Below are 27,606 nucleotides of genomic sequence, written 5' to 3'. Positions count from 1 at the left end.
GAGTCAGTTGGATGAAGAGGCTGCTAAATATATGGATGAGAGAGGGCAATGTTCCGGAGGAATAACAGACTGACGTAATTGTACCAATATGAAAAAGGAAGGGAGATGTGGAAGATCCAGGAAGTACAAAGGTATCACGATTCTAAGTTGCATGATGATTCTCCTAGAGAGGGTTTGGAAAGGTGTGGAGTAGGAGATAGTTGGAGAACAATAGGTTGAGAAAGGGAAGAGGTTGGAGATGCTAGGGGAAATGGTACAAGGACTTGTGGACCTTGAGAAGGCTTACGGCATGGTCTCGAGAGAGATGGTGATACCGATGCTGGGATATATGGGAGTGCCAGAAGCAGAAGTAAGGATGGTAGAAGGCATGTATGAGGGAACGAAGGGAAGAGTTTTGGTTGAACCTGGAATGTCAGAGCAGTTCTGTGTTGACATCGATTTGAAGCAGGGAAGCACACCCGGCCCACTATTGTTCATTATGTTGATGGAACTAGCCAGAATGAAAGACATTCTCGGGAAGCTACTGTGTGCACACAATCTGGCGATAATAGTGGAGAATGAGCAGGAGATGCAAGAAGTGCTTGGGTTGTGGAAGGAGCCATTTGAGAAGCATTGACTGAACATGAGCCTGGAGAAGCTGAGGTAATGTGCACCGAACCACAGCAGTGAGAAACTGAACATCAGATTAGAAGGCAAGGAGATAAGGCAGGGAAACAGATTTATGTGCTTACGTTGAACAGTGACAGGTTATGGTAATGTGGAGGTAGAGGTACAGAGGAGGGCACAGGTGGGTGTGAATGCTTGAAGGTGGAGGGTTTTATGGCAGACAGCTTGGCAGCACCGTGGTTCGGTGTGGACTTGTTGCAGTGTTGCAGGTCACCGTGTTGGATGAATGTGTTAGTGTGGTTGTGGGTCAATGTGGTTCGAAGGATGGAAGGGATGGTAATGGATGGAGGTTAAACCGAGGAGAGAAGGGTTCCCGGTGGGGGATTGGTGTTGGATTGATGGATTGACAGTCAGAAAGTTGGAAAGTTAGATGGAAGTTAAGTGGAAGTTGGGGAAAACCATGAATGGGAAAATCCTAGCTAAACCACACCGCATTTCCCCCCATTCCCTGTACAAAGGGAAGGGACCTATGTAAGCACACATACTCACGAAATAACTAACCCAGGATTCACTACATGTTGAATGCAACTCCCCAGGGTCGATTTCCACAACTGTAACAATATATTTATGTCGTTTTTTTATGGTGATATTCCACTCATGATGGATCGCGTACAGGGCAAGGACATTAGGAGACATCATTGTACTTTTACACTGATTATGAAGACATCAGTAGACAATGGACAAATGAACACAGTATGTGTGATTTTAACCTGGGTTTCCAGATGCATGAAACAAATGCTTAGATGTGAATGTCAAATAGGTCAACACGAAAGATCCTGCCATGCATGAACCCATTTGCTCCTCGTATGACTTTAACTTACAATATACTTGGAGCAGGAACATAGTTTTTATTATTATTTGCTGTTTCTTTGCATACTGTGACTCGGCAGGCCTGCTCTGCCACTTGGATGATGGTTGTGTTAGCAACCCGTGCCAGGAAGGTGATATGTGTGACCCAAACCCTATCAACGGAATGGCCATTTGCACCTGTCGCCCAGGCTTCATTGGCTCTTCTTGCAGCGAAGATATAGACGAATGCACAATTGGTAAGGCCAAGAGGATTTCCCACCAGGTGCGATGCTTTTCATTGCATCTTCTGTTTTGCTGTATGATCCCGAGACTTTTTGTCTTGCTCCAGGTACAAATCCATGTGAGCATGGCGGGAAATGCCGCAACACTCAGGGCTTATTCCGATGTGAGTGTGCCGCTGGGTACACTGGCCCGCGATGTGAGACTGACGTGAATGAGTGCTACTCTATGCCGTGCCGCAACGATGCCACATGCCTAGATCAGATTGGAGAGTTCACCTGCATCTGCATGCCAGGTGAGTCACAGAATAGTGCTTTGCACTCTCCACACACGAAGCTCCAAAATGGCCTTCAAAGATGAGTATTTTATAAACCCACATGAACATCTGTCTGCCTCTTTTGCTTGCTGAGTCCAGTCCTCTTTTGCTATTACATTTTGGAGATTTTTCTTTCACTTACCTTCACACATAGCAATGTGTATCATCACATTTGTTAATTTGAGAGCATCACTCTCTTCCCCTCATTCTGATCCCAGCTGTCGCTCTCTCGAGTTCTCCTTGGCGCTCTCTCTCTCTGACACACGCTCGCTCTCTCAAGCTCTCATGCTCACTCACGAGTGCTCTCTCTCACTCTTTCGTGCTCTCTCTCACTTTTTGATCAGTCTCTCTTGGGCTCTCTCTCTCTCTCGCTCTCTCGCTCTCTCGCTCTCTCGCTCTCTCGCTCTCTCACTCTCTCGCTCTCTCTTTCTCTCTTTCTCTCTTGTACTGTCTCTCTCTCTCTCTGGTGTGCTAAATCTCTCGTGCTCTCTCTCTGGTAATCTCTCATCAAACTCTCGCAGTCTCAAACTCTTGTGCTCTCTCAATCTCTAGTGCTCTCTCAAACTCCTGTGCTTACTCAAACTTCCGTGCTCTCTCAAACTTTCGTGCTCTCTCAAGCTCTCGTGCTTTCTCAAACTTTTGTACTTTCTCAAACTTTTGTGCTCTCTCAAGCTCTTGTGCTCTCTCAAGCTCTTGTGCTCTCTCGAACTTTCATGCTCTCTCAAATTTTCGTGCTCTCTCAAATTTTCATGCTCTCTCAAACTCTCATTCTCTCTCAAACTTTCGTGCTCTCTCAAACTTTCGTGCTCTCTCAAACTCTCCTGCTCTCTCAAACTCTCGTGCTCTCTCAAACTCTCGTGCTCTCTCAAACTCTCGTGCTCTCTCAAACTTTCATGCTCTCTCAAACTCTTGTGCTCTCCCCATCTCTCATACTCTCCCCCTTTCTCATCTTCTCCCCATCTCTCGCCCTCCCTCCATCTCTTGCCCTCTCTCCCTGTCTCGCCCTTTCCCCATCTCTCATCCTCAGCCCATCACTCGCTCTCACCCCAACTCTCTCTTTCTCCCTCGCCCATCTCTCTCCCTCGACCTCTCTCTTTGCCTCGACCTCTCTCTTTGCCTCGACCTGGACCACGCTCAACCTGGACATCTCTCTTCCTCGCCCTCGATGTCTCCCTTCCTCAGCCTCTCGCTTTCTCACCCTCAACCTCTCTTATCCTCACTCACGCTCTACCTTTCTCTTTTCCTTGCCCTCACCCTCTCTTTTCCTTGCCCTCAACCTCTCTTTTCCTCGCCCTTGACCTCTCTCTTCTTACACTCGACCTCTCTCTCTCTTCCGCAACCTCAACCTCTCCTCTCCCTCGACTTCTCTCGACCTTTACCTCTCCCTTCCTCGATCTTTCTCTGCCTTTCCCTCGACTGCTCTCTGCATCTCCCTCTCTGAGTCACTCTCGACCTCTCTCTACCTCGTCCTTCACCTCTCTCTGCCTCATCCTTCACCTCTCTGCCTCGACCTTGACCTCTCCCTTCATCAATCTTTCTCTGCCTTGCCTTCGACCACTCTCTGCCTTGTCCTCTCTGACTAGCCCTCGACCTCTCTCTGCCTCGCCCACGACCTCTCTCTGCCTCGCCCTTGACCTCTCTCTACCTCCTCCTTCACCTCTCTCTTCCTCATCCTTCACCTCTCTCTGCCTTGCCATCGACCTCTCTCTGCCTCGTCCTCTCCCTCTCTCTGACTCACCCTCGACCTCTCTCGGCCTCGCCCTTCACCTCTCTCTGCCTTGCCCTCAACCCTCTTTCTGTCTCGTCCTCGACCTCTCAATGCCTTGTCCTCGACCTCTCTCTGCCTTGTCCTCGACCTCTCTCTGCCTTGTCCTCGACCTCTCTCTGCCTTGCCCTCGACCTCTCTCTGACTCGCCCTCGACCTCTCTCTGCCTCATCCTTGACCTCTCTCTGCCTTGCCCTCAACCCTCTTTCTGTCTCGTCCTCGACCTCTCTCTGCCTCGCCCTTGACCTCTCTGCCTCGCCTTCGACCTCTCTCTGCCTCACCCTTGACCTCTCTCTGCCTCGCCCTTGACCTCTCTCTGCCTTGCCCTTGACCTCTCTCTGCCTTGCCCTCGACCTCTCCCTGCCTCGCCCTCGACCTCTCCCTGCCTCGCCCTCGACCTCTCCCTGCCTCGCCCTCGACCTCTTTTGCCCTCACCCTCTTGTCCTTGACCTCGACCTCTTCGTCCTCGACCTCTCACACACATTGATCTCTCTCGCCCTCGACCTCTATCCCTCTCTATTGTGCCCTCCCTTACTCTCTAGTGTGCCCTCTCTCACTCTATTGTGCACTCTCTCACTCTCTACTCTATTGTGTCCGCTCTCTCTCTCTCTCTCTCTCTCTCTCTCTCTCTCTCTCTCTCACTCTCTCACTCTCTCACTCTCTCACTCTCTCACTCTCTCACTCTCTCACTCTCTCACACTCTCACACTCTCACTCTCTCACTCTCACTCTCACTCTCTCACTATTTTGCCCTCTTGTGCTCTATCTCTCTCTCTCTCTATTATGCTCTCTCTCTCTCTCTATCTCTCTCTCTCTCTCCCTCTCCCTCTCCCTCTCCCTCTGCCCTCCCTCTCTTGTGCCCCCTCTCTCTCTCTCTCTCTCTCTGATAGATTATAGACTCTCTTTCTCTCTATCTTTCTCTCTCTCTCTCTCTCTAATTCTCTCTCTCTCTCTCTCTCTCTCTCTCGTGCTCTCTCTCTCTCTCTCGTGCTCTCTCTCTCTCTCGTGCTCTTTCTCTCGTGCTCTTTCTGTCTCTCCCTTGTGCTCTCTCTGTTTTTATCTCTTGCCCCCTCGCTCTTTCTCACCCCCTTCCTACTACTCTCACTCAATCTTTCTTGTGCTGTCTCTCTCAGGGTTCGCAGGAACATACTGTGAGGTTGACATCAACGAATGTGAGAGCCAGCCATGCCTGAATGGTGGAAACTGTACCGACCGTATCAAATCATTCGTTTGCCATTGCCCTCCTGGTCAGTTTATGATATATACCTTTACACACATAAAACAAATGGATGTACATGTACCACTTCACTCGAGATGGGTCAAAGGAAAGTATTGCCTTGTGGAAGTGGAAGTGGATTGGGAGGAGGGAGGGGGAATGTCTCAGAGAGGGAGAACAAACTGGCCTTTGTATCTTGGTCTGGTGCCTTGGCTTGAATCCAAGTCCTACTCAGACTAATAACTCCCCCACCCCCAACCCTACCTTCTTCCTCCCCACCTACTTCTTTCCCATTCTTTCTCGAAACTCATTTACAATCAGAGCAGACGTACTGTTACACCATCGAAGAGTACGGCGGTGTGGGTCAGGCGGCTGAGGGTGTGTGGGACATGCAACTGGGGTCAAAACATTACTGAAGTTTTGTAACATTACTTTTTGTCCTGGAGCTCACCGTATTCTTTCTCTTCTGTTTAGGGGAAATATGCCGAGCAAAAGACGAATAACATGCAAACCGCTAGCTTAGAGCGACCTGCTTTTTCCTTGTGTGGCTCTTTATCCCTACCTTTGTGTGGGTCACGATGCAGCCTTCGTACCATTGTGCGACGATTCATTTATTATGCCTCATTGGCTGTCTGCCCTTAGTTTTTATCCTTTTAATGAACTCTGTCGGCCCATTCCTGACTATTATAGATTCATGGTTGGAATTATATATATATTTGTAGTTCAATCTTTGGGTGATTCCAGTTGGCTTTCACTCCTTTGCATTGATGTATAATTTGAGGAACGCTGGATATTTATTTATTTTGCAATGTTTCTATTCCTTCTGCAACTGCAGTCAGACATTTATTTATTTATTTCTGACTCCCACAACCACACGTGCACTGTGCAATCACTGATTCCCCCAACCGCACATCCTCCATGTAGATGTAACTCCAGTTTCTTAAATCTTATTCTGTCTGTGATCGTGAGTACATCCACTGACCCAGGGTTATTGTTCTGTAGCTTGATGGAGGGAGAGGTGGGAGATAGGGGTCGTGGAGTTGACTGGCTCGAGTCCTGACGACCTTTCCTTGTCTTAGAACCGCTGTGTTGATTAAATTATGCTAAATCAATGGTGAGTGCCCAATGGGATATCGGATCAGATCAGTGTACCCAAAATTAATCAAATGTCCACTGGGAATATAAATCATCGACCTGATCATATTTGGATTGTGTTTGACGTCCATTTTTTTTTTTTTTTTTACCCTTCAGCTTTAACTCAACCAGTCGTATGCATTATTGTCCAAATCCTAACATTCACAAAGTATATAAGAATTTGCAGGATTGAAGGAGGCACACTAACAAGAAGAAGAAGAAGCGTGATTGACCACCTTAATCTGTCGATTGTCATTTAGTCATACAGGTTTTCTTTGATGCAATATGATGTAACATTCATCTCGTAGCCTTGTATACCTTGGGAAGGTTCAAGGCCTTGGATATTGACAGTAGCCTTTTACTAGTGTTTGTTCTGTGGCCAGAACTAGTACGTCCATGCCTTACTAATTTCCTCATCTTTTCTCTCGATGCTTTTTTGTGGCCTTTCCGGCCTTCCTCCTCACGCTCCATCCACTGTTCCTCCTTCCATCGCAACTCCTGCTGACAGGCATTGGAGTTGTGCTCCCAATGTAGGCGAGGAGCATGGGGCGGGTGGGCTTAAGGTGGGGAGCTGCACCATTGGCAGGACGCCTCATTGTCTGCTAGAAATACTAAAGTTCATTGTCACGGTGGAAGAGGGGTTCAACATTTGAGAATTGGGAGGAGGGGAGGGGAGAGGGCTTGTGAGGAGCTGAAAGGAGCCTGCAATGAAGGAGGTTGAGTTTCATTTCGTCATTTGTAAACTGCCATGCCTAGATATGCCCTTTGCCGCACTATGAGTACTTTGATGTGGGCTTCTTGTTGAAAACACTATACCCATATTGATTTTCAGAGTAGAGGAGGATGTTCTTGGAAAGGTGAGAGTGAAAGTTTAAGGGCAGGGTTGTAGGAAGAAGGAGAAGGACAAAATTAAGAGAAGTGATCTTTGTCGGGTGGGGATGAGAACGCTGAGTGATATGGGTGAGATATTTAGCGTAAACCTTGTTGGGTGTCACGGAGTGAGGGTAGTGATGAATTGAAAATAGAAATGTGGTGCTAAGGAGGAGGCAGATGCAATGGAAGGTGAATATGAACCATTGAGATGGTACAATAGCAGGAATGATAGGAATTGAGGTTGGAAAAATAAATAGGAAGGGAGATGTAAGATGGAGTACGCATTCCACCAGTCTGACACAAATTATAACATTTGCCAAAATGTCTTTTTACAAGTAGAGTTATGTTTGAGTTTGTTTAATCAAATAAGCTGCCTGGAGAGCTGCATATCACAACAAAAAGTTTTTTTTTTTTTTTTTTTTGTATACATAATCGAGGCTCGTGAAAGAGCTAACATTTATCACACAAACAAATCAAACAGACAAACAAACAAAGTATATAAAAAGGGGAGCGGTAGACAAGATGGGAAGAGAAGGGGAAGCACAACATAAACACAACAAAAAGTTTTGTTCTACAATGTTATGCTCTTTGACAGGTGGGGTGGGGTGGGGGTCTTTAGGAGGTACAGGATTGACCTTAAAAAGTGAGAAAATAATCCTCACTCTCATCTGGCCTCCTCAGGCCAAACTTGACCGTGCGTTCTGTGTGCCTCGGCGGGCAGGGTTCTCGGGCGCCATGTGTCAGATCGACATGGATGAATGTACACAGACGCCGTGCCTCAATGGAGCCAAGTGCATCGACGGACCAAATTCGTATTCCTGCCAGTGCACCGAAGGTACATCCCATTAATTAGTATGCCCACTCTATGTAATGGACCCCATCATTTTGTTGCCTTCCTTTAATGAAGGAATTGCCACATGGCAGAGTTTTAAGTTTTGAGTTTGGTAAAGCAGTGTATGTGTGAGGGGGAGGAAGATGGCAGCAGGAAAGTGATGGGTTGAGAGAAAGAGATTGAGAGGTTGTGGTGGTGGGGTTCAGGCCTGGCGAGGAACGCAGGAGCCCTTTGTTTCCTCGAGCTTCGTTGGCACCGGGGTCGCACAGTGCCTGGGAAGGGCTCCCGGAGTTCATGCTAATCAGGCTGGGATAGGCTACGACTGGCTTGGAGAGAGAGAGAGAGAGAGGGGGGGGCGGTGGGCGGTGGTTTGGCTTTGAGGATGCAGGAAAGGGGAGAGTGGGGAGAGACTGCCATCTCAATGGGAATTTGAATTGCACGGTTCAGTGTTTGGGGGCTGGGGGAAGGTGGGGGTGTAGGGGGAGAGCCGACGGAGTCTGTGGGAATCTGAAAGAGAGTGGGGAGAGGCCTGGAATAGAATAGATTTGGGTTCGGGTTGATGGCTACTTGGACTTTCTCACGAAAATGGCGGGAAATTCCAAATGTTTTTGTTTGGAAGTACAAACTTTTTTGCCGTCGGTAATATTTGCACATCTAGTCGCACATTTGTTTGCACACTTTGTTGTGCTCGTTGCATTGTGACATTAAATGCATGCTGATAGCTCGTTTCATCGCCATTTTTATAAGAAATATAGCAGAACAATTGTAAGCCTCTATGTGGGAGGGATGCAGCACAAGGTGAAAAGCGAAGGCCTGTATTATTATTGATATATCGATATGTATCAACCTTTTTTGGGAGATGGGTAAAGGGGTAGGGGAGGGTCATACTGTTATATGGGGCATTGTGAGGAAGGTTAGGGGGGGTCATAGGTTTTCAGCTCGGTGTTTGTTGCTCACCACTAATTTATTCCCATTTCATTTCTGGCACACTTTTCTCACCTCGTTTTTGCTGGTCTCGGTCACCTCTCACCAGGCTTTACGGGTCGGCTTTGCGAAGTGAACGTGGACGAGTGCGCCCAGCGGCCGTGCCACCATGGCTCGTGTGTGGATGACATCGCGTCGTTCTCCTGCGTCTGCCGGCCGGGGTACACGGGTCAGCTGTGTGATGCTCAACTGGATGAGTGCGTGAGCTCTCCTTGCCAAAATGGCGCCCGCTGCCTGGATCTGGTAGCGCGCTATCAATGTGTCTGCCCTGAGGGCACCTCTGGTGGGTGCAAACACTTTATCTTGTAATTACTCCCACAATCCCATGATCAGTATTAATTGCATGCCACTCATTTTCATTGCGTCAATAACTTTGACTCTTATTCTGCGATGTCACTTCCTGTTAGGGGTGAATTGTGAAATCAACTTCGATGATTGTGAGAGCAAACCCTGCCTGCACGGCCGCTGTGTGGATGAAATCAATGGCTATAAGTGCATTTGCCGACCTGGCTACACAGGTTTGTGCACATCATGGCCTGAATTTACCAAACTCACAACAAGTAACTTGTAGCAAACTGTTCATACGTAACCTCTTACACCGATTCACTAAGCCAACAAAGCTATGGATGACAGAGGATAGTTTTGTATGGTTAGATGGTTGATGCCAGGGATGATGTGCAATTGATGTAAAGGGAATTACATTATTTAATGATAATGAATACAAATGTAGTGACATCCGAAGACACTTTGTGCAAACCTGAGCTGTCAAAACCACTAATCTCTTAACCCCTGCCTGCCCCTTTTCTTCTGTCCATCCTTCACTATCGATATGCCCTTTGACCCCCGCAGGTTCTGAATGTGAAACAGAGGTGGATGAGTGTGCATCCCAGCCATGTCAGAATGGGGGTGTGTGCCACGATGCAATAAACAAGTTTTACTGCGAGTGTCTGGAGGGATTTTATGGCCCACTTTGCTATGCCAAAACCGATGAGTGCTACAGCAGCCCGTGTGTTCATGGCTTGTGCCACGATGCTCCTGGAATGTGTGTATTTTCTGATATTTATATTTCATTTGTACCCTCTCTGTCCCCCACCCCTTGATCTCAACCCTCACCTGCCCTCCCTTGCAAATGCCACCTTCCCAGATGCCAATCCCCTTCTTTACTGCTAGCTGACCGGTAGCTTATGCACCGATAGGTCCTATTGGCAACCATTTTCCATTACATGGGCTTATTGGACACCGTGAGTGTTTTATGCCAATTAGGAGCAGGGAAAGTTGGAAAAAGAGCAGGGAAAGCAGGGAGATTGAAAAGAGCAGGGAAAGTTGTAGCTGGATTCTGATGGGGGAAAGTATTTGATGTTTTCCAGTGAGCCTTGGCAGGCCGGGCTAGTGGCCCCTAGACCTATTAACATCATGACATGTTCACCGCAAGGATTTGGTTGATGTAGTCAGGGACAGTTCATTTCAATATGGCGGAAGTTAGACTTTTTTTTTTAAGGAGAGATAAATCAATGGTGCTATTTTACCATGTTCGGTGATTACTGACAGCCAGCCAGGTGATTTTCGAAGATTGTTGTGAACGAAAAAATACAGAAAAAGATGTGCCATTTGGCTGCCTCACGTCCTATAAATCATTGATGTTGTTAAAATTAATGTTATCAATTTCCAAATTCTTTGGAAAAGAATACAGTTATTGAAAGTCCTCAATAATGTTTTTACCAACATTAATTGCATGGCGCCAATATGGGTTAGGACCATTTCAGAGTTAGTTATTCCGGTAGTTTTAGGCCTTCTCAGAAATGTTTCTTGCTGTTTTATTCCCTAGAGATCTTTCCCAGTATTTTTTTCATCTTTACTCCTACAATAACCTTTTAAACAAACGCCATTTATGACTCACAAAGGTCAATGTGTGCAGGTTTGTGTGCGAGTGCGAAGATGGCTGGGAGGGCAAGCGCTGTGAGCGAGACGTCGATGATTGCCACTCGATGCCGTGCATGCACGGTGGAACATGCCACGATCTTCTCCGTGGCTTCATTTGCCATTGCCCGTCTGGTTTTCAGGGTATGGGGCATTAAGGAAAAAGTGTGTGCTGGGAATGTTGGTTAAAAAGTACAACCATGGTGCCAACTACCTTGGGTTGTCTGGTTATTCACCAATGGCATTGTGCCACCATGCTGACATTTTTAATGTTACATGATTGCAGTTGTATAAAATATTCTGCTTTTTCATTGATGGGAATGCACGTGCTTCCGAACTGTCTGTTTGTGGATTTATTCCTCTGTTGGATCGAATCCAACTTACATATTCTTGGAGGAGGTAATGCTTGTTGGAATATACTAGCCTTCAGACAGCGATGTAAAGCTGGCTGTCCCATCTGCATTTGGGTGGTGGACATTAAAGATCCCAGCATGTCTTTTGAAAAAAGCTGGCCATTCTTTTCTGGTAACCCAACCAAATTCCCTGCTTGAAGATTAAATGGGATATTTGAGTTATTATAAAAATAAGTGCATTTTGTTTCATTACATTAATGGGTGTGGATATTCAGCTAATTGGGTGTGGATACTGCACTGGCATGATGGGCCAAATGGCCACCTCCTGTATTGAGGTTTCCTTCTACTAACAACGGTACCCGCCCTGTGGGCGGGGCTTCAATTGGGAGGCCCAAATGAAAAGGCAAAATATCAGAAGGCTTTTTTTATTTTAAACGATTCATATAAACATCTGTTGAATCATATCACATGCAAATCATCAAAATCTAAACAGTACATGGCGCCCATTTTGAAAAAGGATTGAATTTTGCAAAACGGAAGCGGCCGCTACATGTCTTTCTCAGTCACATGTTTATGTGTGTGAAGAGTGCGCGCCGAATCTGTAACACGGAAGCGGCCGCTACACCTGTTTCTCTGTCGCTTTGCACACGCTGCCGTGTTACTTCAGTGCCACACTTTTCTATAGGAAGAGTTCGTCAGGAGTCGATCTACTCTCTCCTGGTATGTAGAATTTCAACAAAAGCCACATCACTGTTCATACCGGTAAATATTATTCCAACGTGTTTGGAAAAATTGGAAAACTTGGAAAAATTGGAAAAACAATATAGCCTATTTTACTCCCAGAGGTCCCAGGAATACCCACCCAAAATATCGTTGCGATCGGTTGAGCCGTTTTTGCGGTACTTTTGAATGGACGGACGGACATTTGGTGAATTATAGTAAGATAATCTTGACTAATTATGACTCGGCGCTTTGTGTGGTGTTTAAAACTTTGCTTTGATAGATTACCTTGGTGATTAACAGGTTAGTTTACTGAGCAGGTGACGTGATGTATTTGTAAGTGGCGAATTGATTCTGCATCATGGCAGGTGCTTCCTGTGAGGAGGATGTGGATGATTGTGCTTTCGAGCCATGCCTGCATGGTGGTCAATGCGTCGATGAAGTGGCAGATTTCTCTTGCCATTGCCCTCTGCCATACACAGGTACACATTGCATGCACACATTTTCAGTTGTTAATGGCAGGATGAGCCATGAAGCCAGCACACCCATTTAGCAAGCCGGAAGTTTGGCAGATGTCTTTATGTTGGTTATGTGTGGCAGGACGACGCTGCGAACTGGCATTGGCACCTTGCGCTTCCCAGCCCTGTCGGCATGCGGGAACGTGCCAGCCAGCTGCCAATTTCTCCAGCTTCTCCTGCAGCTGCTCCACGGGGTGGCGAGGTGAGAGAAATATTATCTTTGCTTTCTATGTGGCTGCCGAGCTTACTCGTCCAATCATCTTTATTACCTGTTACGCTTTTCCTCTCCCATTTGCTTATCTTTTTATGCCCACTTTATAATGCCACCTTTGCTAACGTGTGCCATTTTCACTGGATGGTGTCCTGTTTTGACATGTGTGAAGGACCACAATGTGAAACCGACATTGATGAGTGCACCGGACAGCCATGCCATCACGGTGGCACGTGTGAAAACACGCCGGGAGCGTACCATTGCTTGTGCCACCCTGGGTTCTCCGGAAATAACTGCCACCTGGATATTGACGAATGCTCTCCGAGTAAGGGTCATTTGGGTGATGGGCAACTTTTTGGGAGGAGATTTGGTCGCTCAGATCCAAGGAATGTAGGATGGTATTTGGGAGGGAGCAATGCTTGGAGGTAGGACAATAAATAGATGGAAATAGTGGAGATCCTAAGCGAATCTTGCGCCGTTTGCCACCTCCAGACCCTTGTAAAAATGGTGGATCCTGCGCAGACGGCTTCAACACGTTCTCCTGCGCTTGCCGCCTGGGTTTCCATGGCCCGGAGTGCCAGCACGAGGTGGATGAATGTGCAAGCGGTCCGTGCCTTAACGGTGGAACGTGCTACGATTACGTCGATAGCTTTGTGTGCAGGTGCCTCCCAGGTTTTACAGGATCACGCTGTGAAGTGAACAAGCAGGAGTGCTCCAGCAGGTGAGGGACTTGACAACTTCACAAGAACCTTTCTCTAGGACACCGTTATTTTACGATTTGTGTGCTTTGAATAGCAATTCGTACTTTGCTCCCTCCGCCCAGCTCATGCCTGAACAATGGAACATGCGTGGATGGGATTAACATGTTCAGCTGTCTTTGCAAACTGGGATTTTCGGGGGAGTACTGTGAGGTCGACCTGAACGAGTGCACCTCACGACCGTGCCTCAATGGTGGAACCTGTGTGGACGCCCTGGGAAACTACAAATGCTTTTGTCCTCGTGGCTACGTTGGAACCGAGTGCCAGGTGATGATGGGACAAATGTTTTTCTTTAACTTCTACAAAAAGGAGAAAAGTGAAAGCATATTTCAGCCCCAGATTTGTTAAGTTTAGATTTGGTGATGCCACTGTCGGCTCTGTCGGAATCGAGGGGGATTTATTAATGAGTGAAGCGAGTCGCGCATATTTCGGATAACTTTGAACTGATATCGTTTGATAACGGAAGCCGATCAAAGTTAAATATTTGGTCTTGGTGACATTTGAAGACACTGCTGTGCTGGGCGTTCACATTAAAGATCATGTTCCTGAGTTTGATTTCAACCTTTGCGGCCATTTTCCTGTCCTATCGGTCCTAGAGTATATGTACATGCTCCATTATGGCTTGTGTTTGTGTTGGCCTAGATTTGTTTGCATGCGCTAACCCCTTCATTTTTGCCCTTCCCATTTGTTACCGTAGAACGTGGTTGACTGGTGTTCCTCAGCTCCATGCAGGAATGGCACGTGTGTGCAGGAGGCAGCAAGTTTCCGTTGTGTGTGTCCCACAGGCTGGAGCGGCCTTTATTGTGACATTCCGAACGTGCCATGTGCCGTGGCCGCCAAGCAAAGAGGTCTGTCGGTTCGGTCCCTATTGCTGCATTTGGTCTTGTGTTGTACGGACACGCTGACGGTATTTGAACTCAACTGGTGGCCTATCTCTTCTAACCTTCTGCTTGTTTCCTTAAATCGTTCAAGCTGGCTTTTTATCGGGGTGGGGAGTGGGTGATTGGGGTGTGTGGAAGGCGAGGTGGATTGATGGGGTGGGGGGTTGTGAGGGCTTTTTTAGGCGGGCTGGTGTTAATTCCCATTACATGAATGAGTATTATTGTGTCACAGTCTCATCACCAAGTTTCATTGCAAAACACAACGAAGTTTTGAGATTTGATGCTAAATATCTGCAAAACGACTGTATGCTATGAGTCAGTGTTTTAATAAATTAGGTTCGGTGGTTTGTGTTGCTGCTGTCAGCAATCAGGTAGTCTAATGTAATATACCCAGGACTTTTGTGTAGTGTCAATATGTAACGTGAACATTGTGACATCTACATCGAGCTTCGACCATCTAGTGGAGACGTGCTGTGTGGTTCTGGCCCTGCCTGCTTCCAGGACAGAAAGGTTTCCAAATTGTTCATGGAGACAATTAATGAATGCTTGTTTGACAACCATACAGTAACAATGCTACATGCATACAGATATGGTGGTGTGTGTGTATGTGTGCGCATGTGATTGTTTTTGTACATTTGTTTTTATAGATTCATGGAAGTGTTTTACCTGTCGTGTGTGTGTGTGTGCGCGTGCGTGCAGGTGTGAAAGTGTCTCACCTGTGCAAGCGTGGCGGCCGTTGCGTGGATGCTGGCAATTCCCACTACTGCCAGTGTACAACGGGGTTCCAGGGGAGTTACTGTGACGAGCAAGTGGATGAATGCTTATCCAATCCATGTCTTCATGGAGCCACATGCGTTGACAGCCTTGCCTCGTACACCTGCAAGGTGCTCCTCCTACTTATAGTTGTTCTTATGTTTTTATTCTCCAGAACAGGCCTGTGTTTAGATATATGTTCCGAGGGGATTCGCCTCATAAATACATTGACCTTTGAACTCTGGTTATGCATAATAGCTGTGTAAACCTGTCCTGAATTTGCCAAAAGTTGGAGAGAATGTTGGGCATGGAAAGTATAGCAAAAGGCGATTGCCGTCGACTTGCAACGTCTAACATTTGTCGATTGTCTATTGAGAACAAAACCTGACCCACAAATCGTTTGTTGAACAAACCTTCTCCTCTCTGACCCGATAGTGCCCTGATGGTTTCCACGGTGTTAACTGTGAGTCCGAGAAGAATGAATGCCTCTCGAGCCCTTGCCAGAATGGTGGAAAGTGTCTCGATCTCATCAACGGTTACAAGTGTGTGTGTCCACCAGGAACACTCGGTGAGTGCAGTGCGAGACTGCCTCTGCCCTACTGTATCTTATGCACTCTCACGATGTATTTTACATCGAGGATATTTTGACAAATGGTAGTGATGAATAAGGTACATGGAGATAAATATGAACGAGGTGATCGCGTTTTCAATGTCAATCAGCGATTACATTTGCAAATGATGAAAGATAAATGTGATGTTTCATGAGGTATTGTTGGAGCTCCTCTTTTGGAATATGCCCACCTGCTGCCACAGGCATACTGTGTGAGATCGACGAAGACGATTGCTCGTCAAGTATAGACCCCGACACCAGGGAGCTCCGGTGCTTTCACGGAGGCAGCTGTTTGGATCGCGTCGGAGGATTTGAGTGTTTATGTCCACCGGGGTTTGTCGGCGCACGATGTGAGGGCGACGTGAACGAGTGCGCGTCGCATCCTTGTGACGGTCCTGGTTTCCTGGACTGCGTTCAACTGGACAACGATTATCGCTGCATCTGCCGTCCAGGTTACATGGGTATGCAGATCTTGTCACTGTCACTCCAAAGGTTTCTCACGTGGATGTTGTTTCCTTTCTCCACCTCATGTGATGAGAGGTGAAAAGCTTCTGGCCACGTTCAATTAGATCCATCTCCAGGTTTAGTCCAGTCAATTTACTGAAGGACCCACAACAAATTGTAACAGAAGGTTTATTTTCGATTTTATTATTTAATTGTCATATGTGGGAAAATTACACGTCCAGACCAGGAATCGAACCCAGGTCCTCTGGTGAACCGTACCAGTGTTCTGCCATCTGGGCGACCCTGACCAAGCATGCATTTTGCCCATATATAGAGACCCAATGCCATTTGCCCATATATAAATGGCAGAGCACTGGTACGGAAGGCCAACTGATATGAAAACGAAAAATCTAAGACCGGGCGATCCTGTGGACCATCGAGTAGAAGGGCTATATTGGATTTCAGAGCAATCAGTTGATAAATAAGGGACGAGTAGGGATCCGAAGTTTGGGGGGATTACCCCCACCACACTGGGAGCCTCCCATGAGCTAAAATTTAAAAAAATGGAAGCCCCTAGCGATTGTGTGGGAAACTGTCTTTAATGCATTTTTTTTGTCTCTTTATGTCTCTTTATGTCTTTTTTGTTGGGCACGTCTTTTTTTTTTTGTTGTCTTTTTTGTCTTTATGCATGTGTCAAGTTTCAGAACAATCAGCTGGGTGATAAGGGAGGAGTAGCAAAAAGTTAACAGATGACCGGATGGACGGACATCCAGACATTACGGCCCATTTAATAAGTTCATCTCTTCCAGATGACATGACCTAATGTTATAATTCTCTGTTTATTGGATGGTTTTGCTAAACAACATAACCAAACGAAGGTTCGTAACATTTGCTGGACAGCTTATATATATTGTCGTGTGTCTACCCTGTAGTGAACACCGCAGGGCGACACGGATGACCAAACGAGCTTTAACTCCAAGGCATTCAATCCAATGGTGGACCATCATTAGTGGTTCATTACACATGAGAGAAAAGAGAATGACAAACTTACCTTTACGGATCCCAACGGCAGTCTTCGAACCTGCGACAATTAACTCAAGCCCGACACAGATTTAAAATGTACAAAAATAAACAGGTTTATTGAAAATAAATGCCAGCAAACAAGAAAATGCATGATAAAACTAATATCCTAAATATAACGTCCCCACACAGACCCGTATACAGACGAAGGGGAAAAATAACTGGAAAATAAATATGTGTTTGGGGGGCACTGAGCTCTGAGCGGCTCTTGAAACTCGTCAGGAATCGTCCCGGATCGTCACAGGCCTCCACGTCCTTGCGCGGGAACCACAGGCTGCACTGCCGCAAGCGGGAACTAGGCCTCGCTGTGCAGTCTGCTCTCTCGCCGCCGAACGCGAAGTCAGCAGGCCGAGCCCATTCCACTCACCCCTGCTCGTCCCTGTCGATCTTGTTCACCAACACCGACGTGCCAAGGAAAAGAAAATGCGGCCGCGCCTTCAATCGGAACCCCGTGCCAAGAGAACACGCAGATGCGTCCGCCTACCACGAACACCTCCAAGTCCAGCTCAAGAGGCACCATATGTTTCCGTTCGCTATGGAGGCCAGCTTGGAGAGAGAAAAGCCACAAGAAGCCAAAATGTCGAGGAGACGACCGCTCGCCACCAAACCCAGAAAATCAGAGAGCGAGCTTATCGGCGACTGTTCGCTATCAAAGCCAGAAAATGAGAGACAAAATGTCCGCCCTCCAACTCCTTTGTACTCAAGGCTCTGACATCATCCAACGATGTCTGCATGTCTGCTCCTATCAGTTAGTGCCATCTCATCATTCTTGGTGTCCTGACCAATCGCTGCTCTTCGGAGCGTGGCCTCCCAAACCTGCCTGCTTGATGAGATGTGACGGCTGCGGCACCCGGTAGTTGAATGTCCCGGTTCCAGTCGCTTTTATTTAGTGTTATAAATGCGCGATTGCCTGGCTATGTGTGTGTGCTGCTGGTGTCATAAGTTAAAAAAAACACCTTTAGAGGCCATTTTTCCCCGCAAAGCGGGGGTTGGCCTTTTTCGGGCACCGTGGTTGTTGTTGTTTTTGTTGGTCCCCTTTTTGAAGCAATGTTTTATGGCCGGATGCCCTTCCTGCCGCCAACCCTTTTTGTCGCCTTTTACGACAAACAGGGAATTACCAGTGAAATGGTACTCAATTAGCCGACCTCGGAAGGATGACAGGCTGAGTCAACCCCCTGGCGTTAGATTCAGCGATCGACCGGGATTCGAACCCAGGATCCTAGGTATCCTAAGCTGGCACCCTAGCCGGCAGCCCAACACCAGGCTAAGTAACAGATGTAACTGGTGTAACTGGTGTAACAGATGTAACTGGTGTCATAAGTAACAGAGGAAAAATAACAGAGGCCTTCACATACAGGGGATTAATTACCCATAATCCCTAACTAATTAACATAACCCCACCCCTCATGATGGGAACGAAGATACGCGCTTACACCACATCCGGTCTAAACAAATTTCCTACTTATGATCATGGGGTTTCTTCTTCTTCACGACAGTCGGAGCACACTACCTATACCATTCTACCTGGCTCTGAGGTAATCATTGCCTACCCCCTACAAACGTAACAATATCATCACTTGTCTGTAATGTCTGCGGACATATTTGTACAGATTCCTCAATACTAGCCACACCCAGTAGAACAATGAAGACGAGCTTTTTGACAGGAGCAGCGCATATTCCCACACCCCATGTTGCAGTTACATTTCACTACTTCAAGAAGTGGTTTTGGAGCAACTTCCATGCCACATTCTTTAGGCAGCAGTTTACCTTTAACAGCTTTCCAAGTTTACCTTTAACAGCTTTCCAAGTTTACCTTTAACAGAGAAAGTAGTATTACAATTGAGGGCGGCTTGAACAAACAACATATTGTTGCAGATCTCTCTTCCCAATATCCTTCACATATATTTCATGTTCCAGCATCATGGGTTGTCCTTAGTTCCTGTCCTTATCCCTGACATGAAGACGATGTCAAAATAATTATCTTTGACAGGAAAACAGAGGAGCACAATACAATCTGTGTCATCACCAACTAGAATGGTTTCACAGCTGACTGCAGATTGTACAGCCGTCTGTACTATTGAAACACCTGCATCACCCATGGCATGGTGAGTTTCACATCCAACTTCTGTTGATGATGTTCACTGAGAAGCTTAATTAATTGCTGCTTGTTGTCCTTTTTGGACAAAAAAAATCTTCCTTTTTGGATTTCATGACCGTGTTACCCAAGAAATTCAGTTGGACTTGTTCGTCCACCTGTCCGACGTTGATGAGTTCTACCTTTCGTGGACAATATTTCCTGATACCCATCAAACACAATAATGGCATTGCCATACTTTCTAGTGATGTAGTTGGTATACTGCCTAGGTCATGTTACACTGCCATGATATCCGATGCAAGAGGGATCCACCATCCAAAACGTACTGGCTTTGACTTATTGGTCCAAAAACGTCTGTGATCCGATCTACGTACACCATAAAGTCCTCAGCTGAAGTGTCTGAAACCCTCTGGGTTATTCTCCCGATGCTTAGTAAAATGCGGCAAGTATATGTAGGCATTTTGTGGACAAATAATGTCCCGGAGCAGCTATCTAAGGCAACATCTCATACATGGCTTGCATATGTAGTTCCCAGATGCCCGTTCGTTCTCCTTTGAGGAATTTGAGGAACTTCCTTAGAATTTCCATCATCTTCATAAACTGCAACCACAATATGCTGTGCAACAGACGAGCGTGGCTTGTTGTTTTGTTTCAAGCATTTCGAACTCTGGCCAACTCTTGCGATCTGCAGGTTTCTTGAACAGTCGTACCAGCCAAAAGTTCATCGTGCAGATTACCTACTGCTTCCAGATCTATCTGTGTTACATCAACAGTCTGATTAGAAAGAGTCTGTTCTGGTGCAGAGGATAGTTGTTCTCATCACCATGAACCTCGTTCTCCATCTCAACTACATTCTGGGCTGGAGCAAACCAAGGTGTCGTTACACTGAACCCTTCTGAAATGATCATGGCATTGAGAGCTGAATCTACAAAAACAGACCTCAAACTGGTCGTTGACCTGCTCTTCCAGTTAGCATGTGAGTGACTGCATTTTTTTGGCATAGATTGTTTCCACTGATTCCCGTAGCTCCGATCCTACCATTAGGTGACGAATGCAGCCGATAAGGCTCATCCGCGAATGTAATACACCCAATCTCAACACTATGGAACGTAATGGGCTGTTCTCTGGTTGGCTCTCGATTACCTGTTTGGTTTTCCACCAGAGTGGCTGGGCGAATGTTATGATAGGTGCTACGCCGTAAAGGCTATCATGCTGACATATGAACTGAAAGGTCGAGTACATACATGTCATGTTACCAGGATCCATGTGTTCATTGGCAAGAACCACACTGACGACTGTCATGGTTGGTCTCTGGTGTGTATCATCTGCATCATCTTATACTAGGCTATCCTTGGTAACCGCTTCCACAGATCATCAATGATTGATGTTGCGTCCTCCTTCTCGACGTTACGTAGCTTTTCACAAGACTTTCATAAGAGATTGTCTCACATTGAATGTCGGCATGAAAGGCACTATGTTCATGGTACCAATTGCTGATATCTCTTCTGCTGTTAAAGCAACACCTGGGACACCTTGATTATTCTCTGTTGCTGGTGTAGTTGCTGCAATCATCCCCATGCCAGCAACTTTGCATTTCTCAAAATGTTTCGGTAGAACCAAGTGTCAAAAACCACCACCTATTTTCTCTATTTTCTTTCACTATCTCTATTTTCATTCCAAACAGCATCATTAAATCATCAAATCATAATCATTCAAATCATCAATCATCATCACATCAGAGAGTAACATCATTACTCTCTGCTCACCTTCACTCCTTCATTCCTCTTTTCTCCCGCCTCTGGAACAAAGTCCCTCACTCTCTTCAATCCCACTCCTCCCTCCAGGTCTTTAAAACAGCTGGTCACCACCATCTCTTATCTTCCCCCATCCAAAACCTTGATCTATTCTACCCCCGCTAATTTCACCCCAAATCCACTTTTTTGAAATACCAACTTCTGTCCTGGAAGTCCTTGGTGTCCTTGTGTTTTATACTTCTCCCACCACCCCGCCCCCTTCCCACGCCTCCTCCTCCCCCCCCCCGCCCCCTTCCCATGCCTCCTCCCCCGAAGCCCTCTCCCTCCCACACATCTCCCTGCTCTCAAATGTTGTGTTTGTGTGCTTCCCCTTCTCTCCCCATCTTGTCTTCCGCTCCCTCTTTTTATATATTTTGTTTGTCTGTTTGATTTGTTTGTGAAATAAATGTTAGCTCTTTCACGAGCCTTGGTTCAGTATACAAAAAAAAAAAAAAAAAATTCCAATCATAAATTAATACTATAACAAAATACTGTGTTAAATGACGATTGTATTGAGATATTATCAAACCAGCCCATTGTCGTTGTCTTTTCACTTCCCGATTTGGGAGCAGGTCCGTATGGAGTCAATTTCAAAATCATAATTTCATTGAGGAACTGATTAAAGCTCCTACCTACCTCACAACATCCGCTGGGACCCCAAAACATTCCGCAGAAGATTTGGTGGGGCGAAGCCCCGAAACTGAGGGAGAAGTTTGGGGACGAACGGACAGACTCTCCTGTTTTATAATATATATTCTAAAAACCTTTCTGATAACAAATACAAAGATAAACCTTCTGTTGCTATTTGTGATGGGTTTAGCTGTAATTTACCATAGATTGACTCGACTCATTGAAGTTTGATGTTTTTAAACGGCGGTGTGTGAGAAGCACTTCATGGAGGTTTAGCGGAGTAGAAAGGTCACTTGTTATATAAGTGGATGCCTAGTGTACTTTGTTCTGAGTTGTCCCTGTGCATGATACCCTATTTTCTCACGAAGTGAAGTGATCTGGTTATTGCTCTTTACACATTCTCCTATGAATTCAAGTAACTGGTTGATGCGAAGTTTTTATCTCAAGGTTTGCTAACCCTTTGATAACCTTTGATAATGGAAATTTGACGCAGAGTGACAAGGAACAAACAATCTTGTGTGCAGGCCACAGGTGTGAAGCAGTGGTCAACACATGTAAGGTGGAACCGTGCCTGAACAGAGGAACCTGTATGATTACCGTGAATACACCACTTGGCTTTACCTGCCGCTGTGCACCGGTCAGTGGCACCTGTACAGGAGGGTCTGGGTGTTGGGGTAAAAGCTGAGCCAGCGACAGTGTCAGAATGCCCAAAACTGCCACATACAGCGCATTCAGAAAGTATTCAGACCCCTTCACTTTTTTCACATTTTGTTATGTTCCAGCCTTATGCTGAAATCGTTTAAATTCATTTTTTCCCTCATCAATCTACACTCAATACCCCATAATGACAAAGAGAAAACAGGATTTTAGAAAGTTTTGCAAATTTATTAAAAAGAAAAAACTGAAATATCACATTGACATAAGTATTCAGACCCTTTGCTATGACACTTGAAATTTAGCTCAGGTGCCTCCCATTTCTCTTGATCATCTTTGAGATGTTTCTACACCTTGATTGGAGTCTACCTGTGGTAAATTCAATTGATTGGACATGATTTGGAAAGGCACACACCTGTCTATATAAGGTCTCACAGCTGACAATGCATATCAGAGCAAAAACCAAGCCATGAGGTCGAAGGAACTGCCTGCAGAGCTCAGACAGGATTGTGTCGAGGCACAGATCTGGGGAAGCCTACAAAAAATCTCTGCTGCATTGAAGGTTCCCAAGAGCACAGTGGCCTCCATAATTCTTAAGTGGAAGAAGTTTGGAACAACCAGGACTCTTCCTAGAGTTGGCCACCCGGCCAAACTGAGCAATCGGGGGAGAAGGGCCTTGGTAAGAGAGGTGACCAAGAACCCAATGGTCACTCTGGCTGAGCTCCAGAGATCCTGTGTGGAGATGGGAGAAACTTCCAGAAGAACAACCATCACTGCAACACTCCACCGATCTGGGCTTTATGGCAGAGTGGCTAGGCGGAAGCCAAACAGTTCAACCTTGGTTTCATCAGACCACAGAATCTTGTTTCTCACAGTCTGAGAGTCCTTTAGGCGCTTTTTTGCAAACTCCAAGCGGCTTTCATGTGTCTTTCACTGAGGAAAGGCTTCCGGTCTGAATTCCAAGGGATTCCTCAGAATTAGCTTCTGAATTCCAAGGGACAAAACTCCAAGGGGTCTGATTACTTTCTGAATGCACTGTGTACTGTACCTGCCCATTGTAACTGTGAAGTAGGCACGTATGCCGTGTCTAACCCGAATACCAAGTGAGATCACTGCGAAGCAATAATGTGAATTGTCTGAGCCATCAAGTCGTATATTAACTATCTCTCTGCTCTTCCGGTCTCTCATGAGGAGATTTATCGCATTATTTTTCATGATGGAGCAAGTGTTAACATTTCGTGCATTGCAGGGTTACACCGGCCCTACGTGCAAGAAACGCACGTCGGCATGTGGGCGGCTTCATTGCCAGCATGGCGGCACGTGTCTGCTGGGCCGTGCAGGTGTTTCCACCTGCATGTGTTCCATGCCATACACCGGGCCCGAATGCGAGTACGTTGTTGGGAATGCGTGCCTTCGCATGCCGTGCCTCAACCAAGGAACCTGCCTCGAGACGTCGCAGCCACCATTCTATTCCTGCCGGTGCCATAAAGGCCTATCCGGTACGATAACCTGGTCGTTAGGGCCATACAGTCTGGGTCGAATTATGGCACATTTTTGTTTTGTTGGAAATCCCAGAATTTTGAGATGGTGGAACGGGCCTGCATCCTCCATTGAGAGGCAATTGAAAAATATAAGTCATGACGGAGTTTTTCTGCACTTTTGGAAGTAAATATAATTTGTTTTCATCTTCGATTTATTTGTGCTATTAATCCTGAGCTTTTGTTTGTTAACAGGTTCTTTGTGGTCCAAGTTATTGTCCTGTATTATAAAATAGATAGTTGTTAGGATAGCTTCAAGGTATGCACACTCATCTAGCTTCGGTTTGAATCCAAACCTAGCTAGAAACTGCCTCCCTGGAGTTCCACAGGCAGGACGAGACATCAATATACATGCTGCCCATTGGATGGACATTGAGCCAGGGGATGCGTCTGCCAGCACTGCTTGTTCGTGGATGTTAAAAATGCCATGGTGTTTCTCTCGAAGAGTAGGCGAGTTATCGCCGACACCCTGAGCAAATTGCGAACTCTCATGCAATGACTGCTGAGAAAGCAATGGCAAACCATCTGGAATGACTCGGCTTCCTGCCAGCAAAGCTATAAAGTGAAATTTCCCTTTGCACTTTCCAGGAAGTCGCTGCCAAGACGAAGACGCTCCATTGCCACGACAACCGTTGCTACCTGGCCCCACGGAGCCTCGCTGCCCTCTCGCAGAGTGTGCCACACTCTCCCACAACCTGCAGTGCGATCCGCAGTGTCGCAACCAAGAGTGCAATTGGGATGGAGGGGACTGCTCTCTCGGATTCCCTCAGCCCTGGAAGAACTGCCCTGCCTCGCTGGAGTGTTGGCACCTGTTTAAGAATGGCAAATGCGACGAAACCTGCAACACGCTCGAGTGCCTCTACGACGGGTTTGACTGCACGATATCCAGTTGCAAGTGAGTAGTGTATGTAAGGGGAGGAGGGAAGCATGCTCAGATTGTAGTTGTTTGTTCTTGGGATATCAACTTTAATTTGATTCCAACCCAGTCTCACACTTTCAGCGATGATCTGTGGTTCAACTGTAAAACAATTTTTTAAACCAACACTACTCCGCCCACTCCCCGCAGCCCATTCTATGATGCTTACTGCTCCGACAATTACGGCAACGGATACTGCGATCAGGGGTGCAACAGCGCGGAATGTAGTTGGGATGGTGGCGACTGCAGTAGCTCGTTGCCTGAGCGCCTCGCTTCCGGTCTGCTCGTCCTGGTGGTGAGAATTCCACCCTTGCGCCTTCACAACGAGTCTGCCACCTTCCTGCGGAACCTGGGTGCTATTCTCCGCGCAACAGTGCGATTCCAAAAGGACGAGCAGGGACGAGACAGGATCGAGCCTTTTTTTCTCAACGAAGATGGCCATAGCGTGGCACATCTACGGCGAGCGGTCCGGTCTCTTTTCACCTCCTGGGAGAAGGAACATCAAGCGAATAGGTGAGTATGCATCTTACGCAATCGAGTTGAGGCTCAGAAAAAACTTGTACAAAACGAAAGCAACAATCTTCCTGATCTTTCTTTCCACTAATTTTGCAAGAGGCATCTTTAAAATGATATTAGTTGATGCTCCAATGAGACGTGTGCTGTGGTGTGTAGCTCCAAGGTGTATGTGGTGATAGACAACCGCCATTGCCACCAAGAATCTCAACTTTGCTTCACAAGTGCCACTGCAGCTGCAGCCTTCCTCGCAGCGCAGGCAGCCCAGAGCACTCTACAACTTCCGCTGCTTGATGTTGGAAGTATGTGAGGGGTTGGGAGCTTTTGTGGAGTATGGCTGTCCTTCGGAGTTACTGGGGTCTTGCCATAATGCTTTGGTTAGTGAAAGTTTGAAATAAAGTGACCTTTTCATCTGGGGACCCCGTACGTTAACAACAGTATGGCAATTCATCCACACACCATTATTCGCTCGAGATTTTGTAAAAACATTCAATATAGCCCTGTCATTGCATGTCCATATTCCTCCCTCGATAAATTGTTCCCTCCAGTTGAGGAAATTCCTCAATCGGGAAAGAACAACATTTCATCGCTACTTCTGGGCCTTGGCTTGGCGCTGCTGTTGCTGGCACTTGGCATTGGAGTCCTTGTAGGACAGCGCAGGCGACGGGAGCATGGACCACTCTGGTTCCCCGAAGGCTTCTCCTTCCGTCCATCCTCCACGGAAAAGAAGAAGAAGAGGCGTGAACCCCTTGGACAGGATGCTGTCGGCATGAAGTGAGTGCACAAGCACAGACGAGTTGCATTTTATCTAATGCCTGAATAGACAGACAGACAAGTGATGTTATTCTCCCCATTGAATGTATATATTGAAATTCATTGACCTTTGATTGCAAGATGTGCAGAAATCCTGACAGGTTATTTACAGGTGTGTCGTGGTTAACAAACAACTAAGCCAGTATAAAAGCATCTTAGTTCCTTTCATTCATGATTCACCTTTCAATTTGGAAAAGTTGTTTTTAGATGGTGTTCCTTCAAAGTGATTGTGTGCAGCTCCTCCTCACTTCTGTCCTCGCTTCTCATGCCCTCTTCCCTCCATCTTCCACTGGCCTGCCCTGGTCACATGCATTCTTACAAAATCCACACCTGTTACCCTCCCAAATTCCAAGCAGAACGTTCACCTCCATTCCTTCATCCCTCAATTCCCTCGTCTGGGGAAGCAATTCCATATCTTTTTCCCCACCATCCAGTTTTTCGAGAGTGCTGCCATCGTCACCTCATGCTTTCTCCCATACCCATTCCATATCTGTCTCTGTCTCTCTGTCTCTCTGTCTCTCTGTCTCTCTGTCTCTCTCTGTCTCTCTCTGTCTCTCTCTCACTCTCACTCTCACTCTCTCATTCTCACTCTCTCACTCTCACTCTCTCATTCTCACTCTCTCATTCTCACACTCTCATTCTCACTCTCTCATTCTCACTCTCTCATTCTCACTCTCTCATTCTCAATCTCTCATTCTCACTCTCTCATTCTCACTCTCTCATTCTTACTCTCTCATTCTTACTCTCTCATTCTTACTCTCTCATTCTCACTCTCTCACTCTCACTCTCACTCTCATTCTCACTCTCTCTCATTCTCACTTACGTCCTCCCCTCCCATTTTCTTTCTGCAACTCATCCGCTCACATGAGATACCCTTTTACAAGTATGACACCACTCGACCTTGCATAGCCATTCCGCTAGACGGTGCGATCGACCCATGCAGATGTAATACCAGCTAATGGGAAAAAGTGTTCAGGTCCACACAGCCTCCCCACAATCTCCTTCCACTTCCCCCCCATCCCCCCACAACCTTTCTCCCACCAACTCCCCAATATACAATGCATGCTGTTTGGGCCATAACACTTCAAGTTGCTGCTTTTTTTTTTTTTTTGTATACAAGACCGAGGCTCGTGAAAGAGCGAACATTAATCACACAGAAAGACAAACCGACACATAAAACATATAATAAGGGGAGCGGTAGACAAGATGGGGAGAGAGGGGGAAGGACACAAACACAAGATTTGAGAGCAGGGACATCGAGAGATCTGTGGGAGGGAGAGAGCTTTGGGTGGAGGGCGTGGCATGGGAAGGGGGGGGGGGGAGTGGTATAAAACATATGGACACTGCAAGGACTTCCAGGATAGAAGTTGGAATTTCAGAAAAAGTGGATCTGGGGTGAATTAGCTGGGGTAGAAAAGATCAAGGTTTTGGATGGGGATGGTGGTGAATAGCTGTTTTAAAAACCTGGAGGGAGGAGTGGGATTGAAGAGAGTGGGGGAGTTTGTTCCAGAGGCGGGAGTGAAGAGGAATGAAAGAGTGAAGGTGAGCAGAGAGTCTTGATTTTAACAGTTTCACCAGAAGAGGGTTGCTGGCAG

At 46.6% G+C, this 27,606-nt stretch overlaps 1 protein-coding gene across 1 annotated transcript in view; it reads left to right on the top strand.

Moving 5' to 3' along the window:
* Window positions 1–27,606, top strand: part of LOC137418004 (neurogenic locus notch homolog protein 1-like) — an 84,453-nt gene that overhangs the window by 37,288 nt on the left and 19,559 nt on the right. The window contains exons 7-29 of the mRNA XM_068103948.2: window positions 1,557–1,712; window positions 1,805–1,990; window positions 4,909–5,022; window positions 7,720–7,833; window positions 8,864–9,097; window positions 9,222–9,332; window positions 9,664–9,856; window positions 10,730–10,875; window positions 12,173–12,286; window positions 12,405–12,524; window positions 12,706–12,858; window positions 13,026–13,254; window positions 13,357–13,558; window positions 13,989–14,139; window positions 14,872–15,056; window positions 15,361–15,493; window positions 15,739–15,996; window positions 22,102–22,214; window positions 23,481–23,730; window positions 24,358–24,664; window positions 24,836–25,198; window positions 25,358–25,500; window positions 25,747–25,972. Of these exons, the coding sequence (XP_067960049.2) occupies window positions 1,557–1,712; window positions 1,805–1,990; window positions 4,909–5,022; window positions 7,720–7,833; window positions 8,864–9,097; window positions 9,222–9,332; window positions 9,664–9,856; window positions 10,730–10,875; window positions 12,173–12,286; window positions 12,405–12,524; window positions 12,706–12,858; window positions 13,026–13,254; window positions 13,357–13,558; window positions 13,989–14,139; window positions 14,872–15,056; window positions 15,361–15,493; window positions 15,739–15,996; window positions 22,102–22,214; window positions 23,481–23,730; window positions 24,358–24,664; window positions 24,836–25,198; window positions 25,358–25,500; window positions 25,747–25,972 (4,201 nt within the window). The remainder of the gene's footprint in view (window positions 1–1,556; window positions 1,713–1,804; window positions 1,991–4,908; window positions 5,023–7,719; window positions 7,834–8,863; window positions 9,098–9,221; window positions 9,333–9,663; window positions 9,857–10,729; window positions 10,876–12,172; window positions 12,287–12,404; window positions 12,525–12,705; window positions 12,859–13,025; window positions 13,255–13,356; window positions 13,559–13,988; window positions 14,140–14,871; window positions 15,057–15,360; window positions 15,494–15,738; window positions 15,997–22,101; window positions 22,215–23,480; window positions 23,731–24,357; window positions 24,665–24,835; window positions 25,199–25,357; window positions 25,501–25,746; window positions 25,973–27,606) is intronic.

This window comes from Myxine glutinosa, chromosome 8 (genome assembly GCF_964187855.1).
Source record: "Myxine glutinosa chromosome 8, kmMyxGlut1.1, whole genome shotgun sequence".
Taxonomy (NCBI): Eukaryota; Metazoa; Chordata; class Myxini; order Myxiniformes; family Myxinidae; genus Myxine; species Myxine glutinosa.
This window is presented reverse-complemented; position numbering and strand designations above follow the sequence as displayed.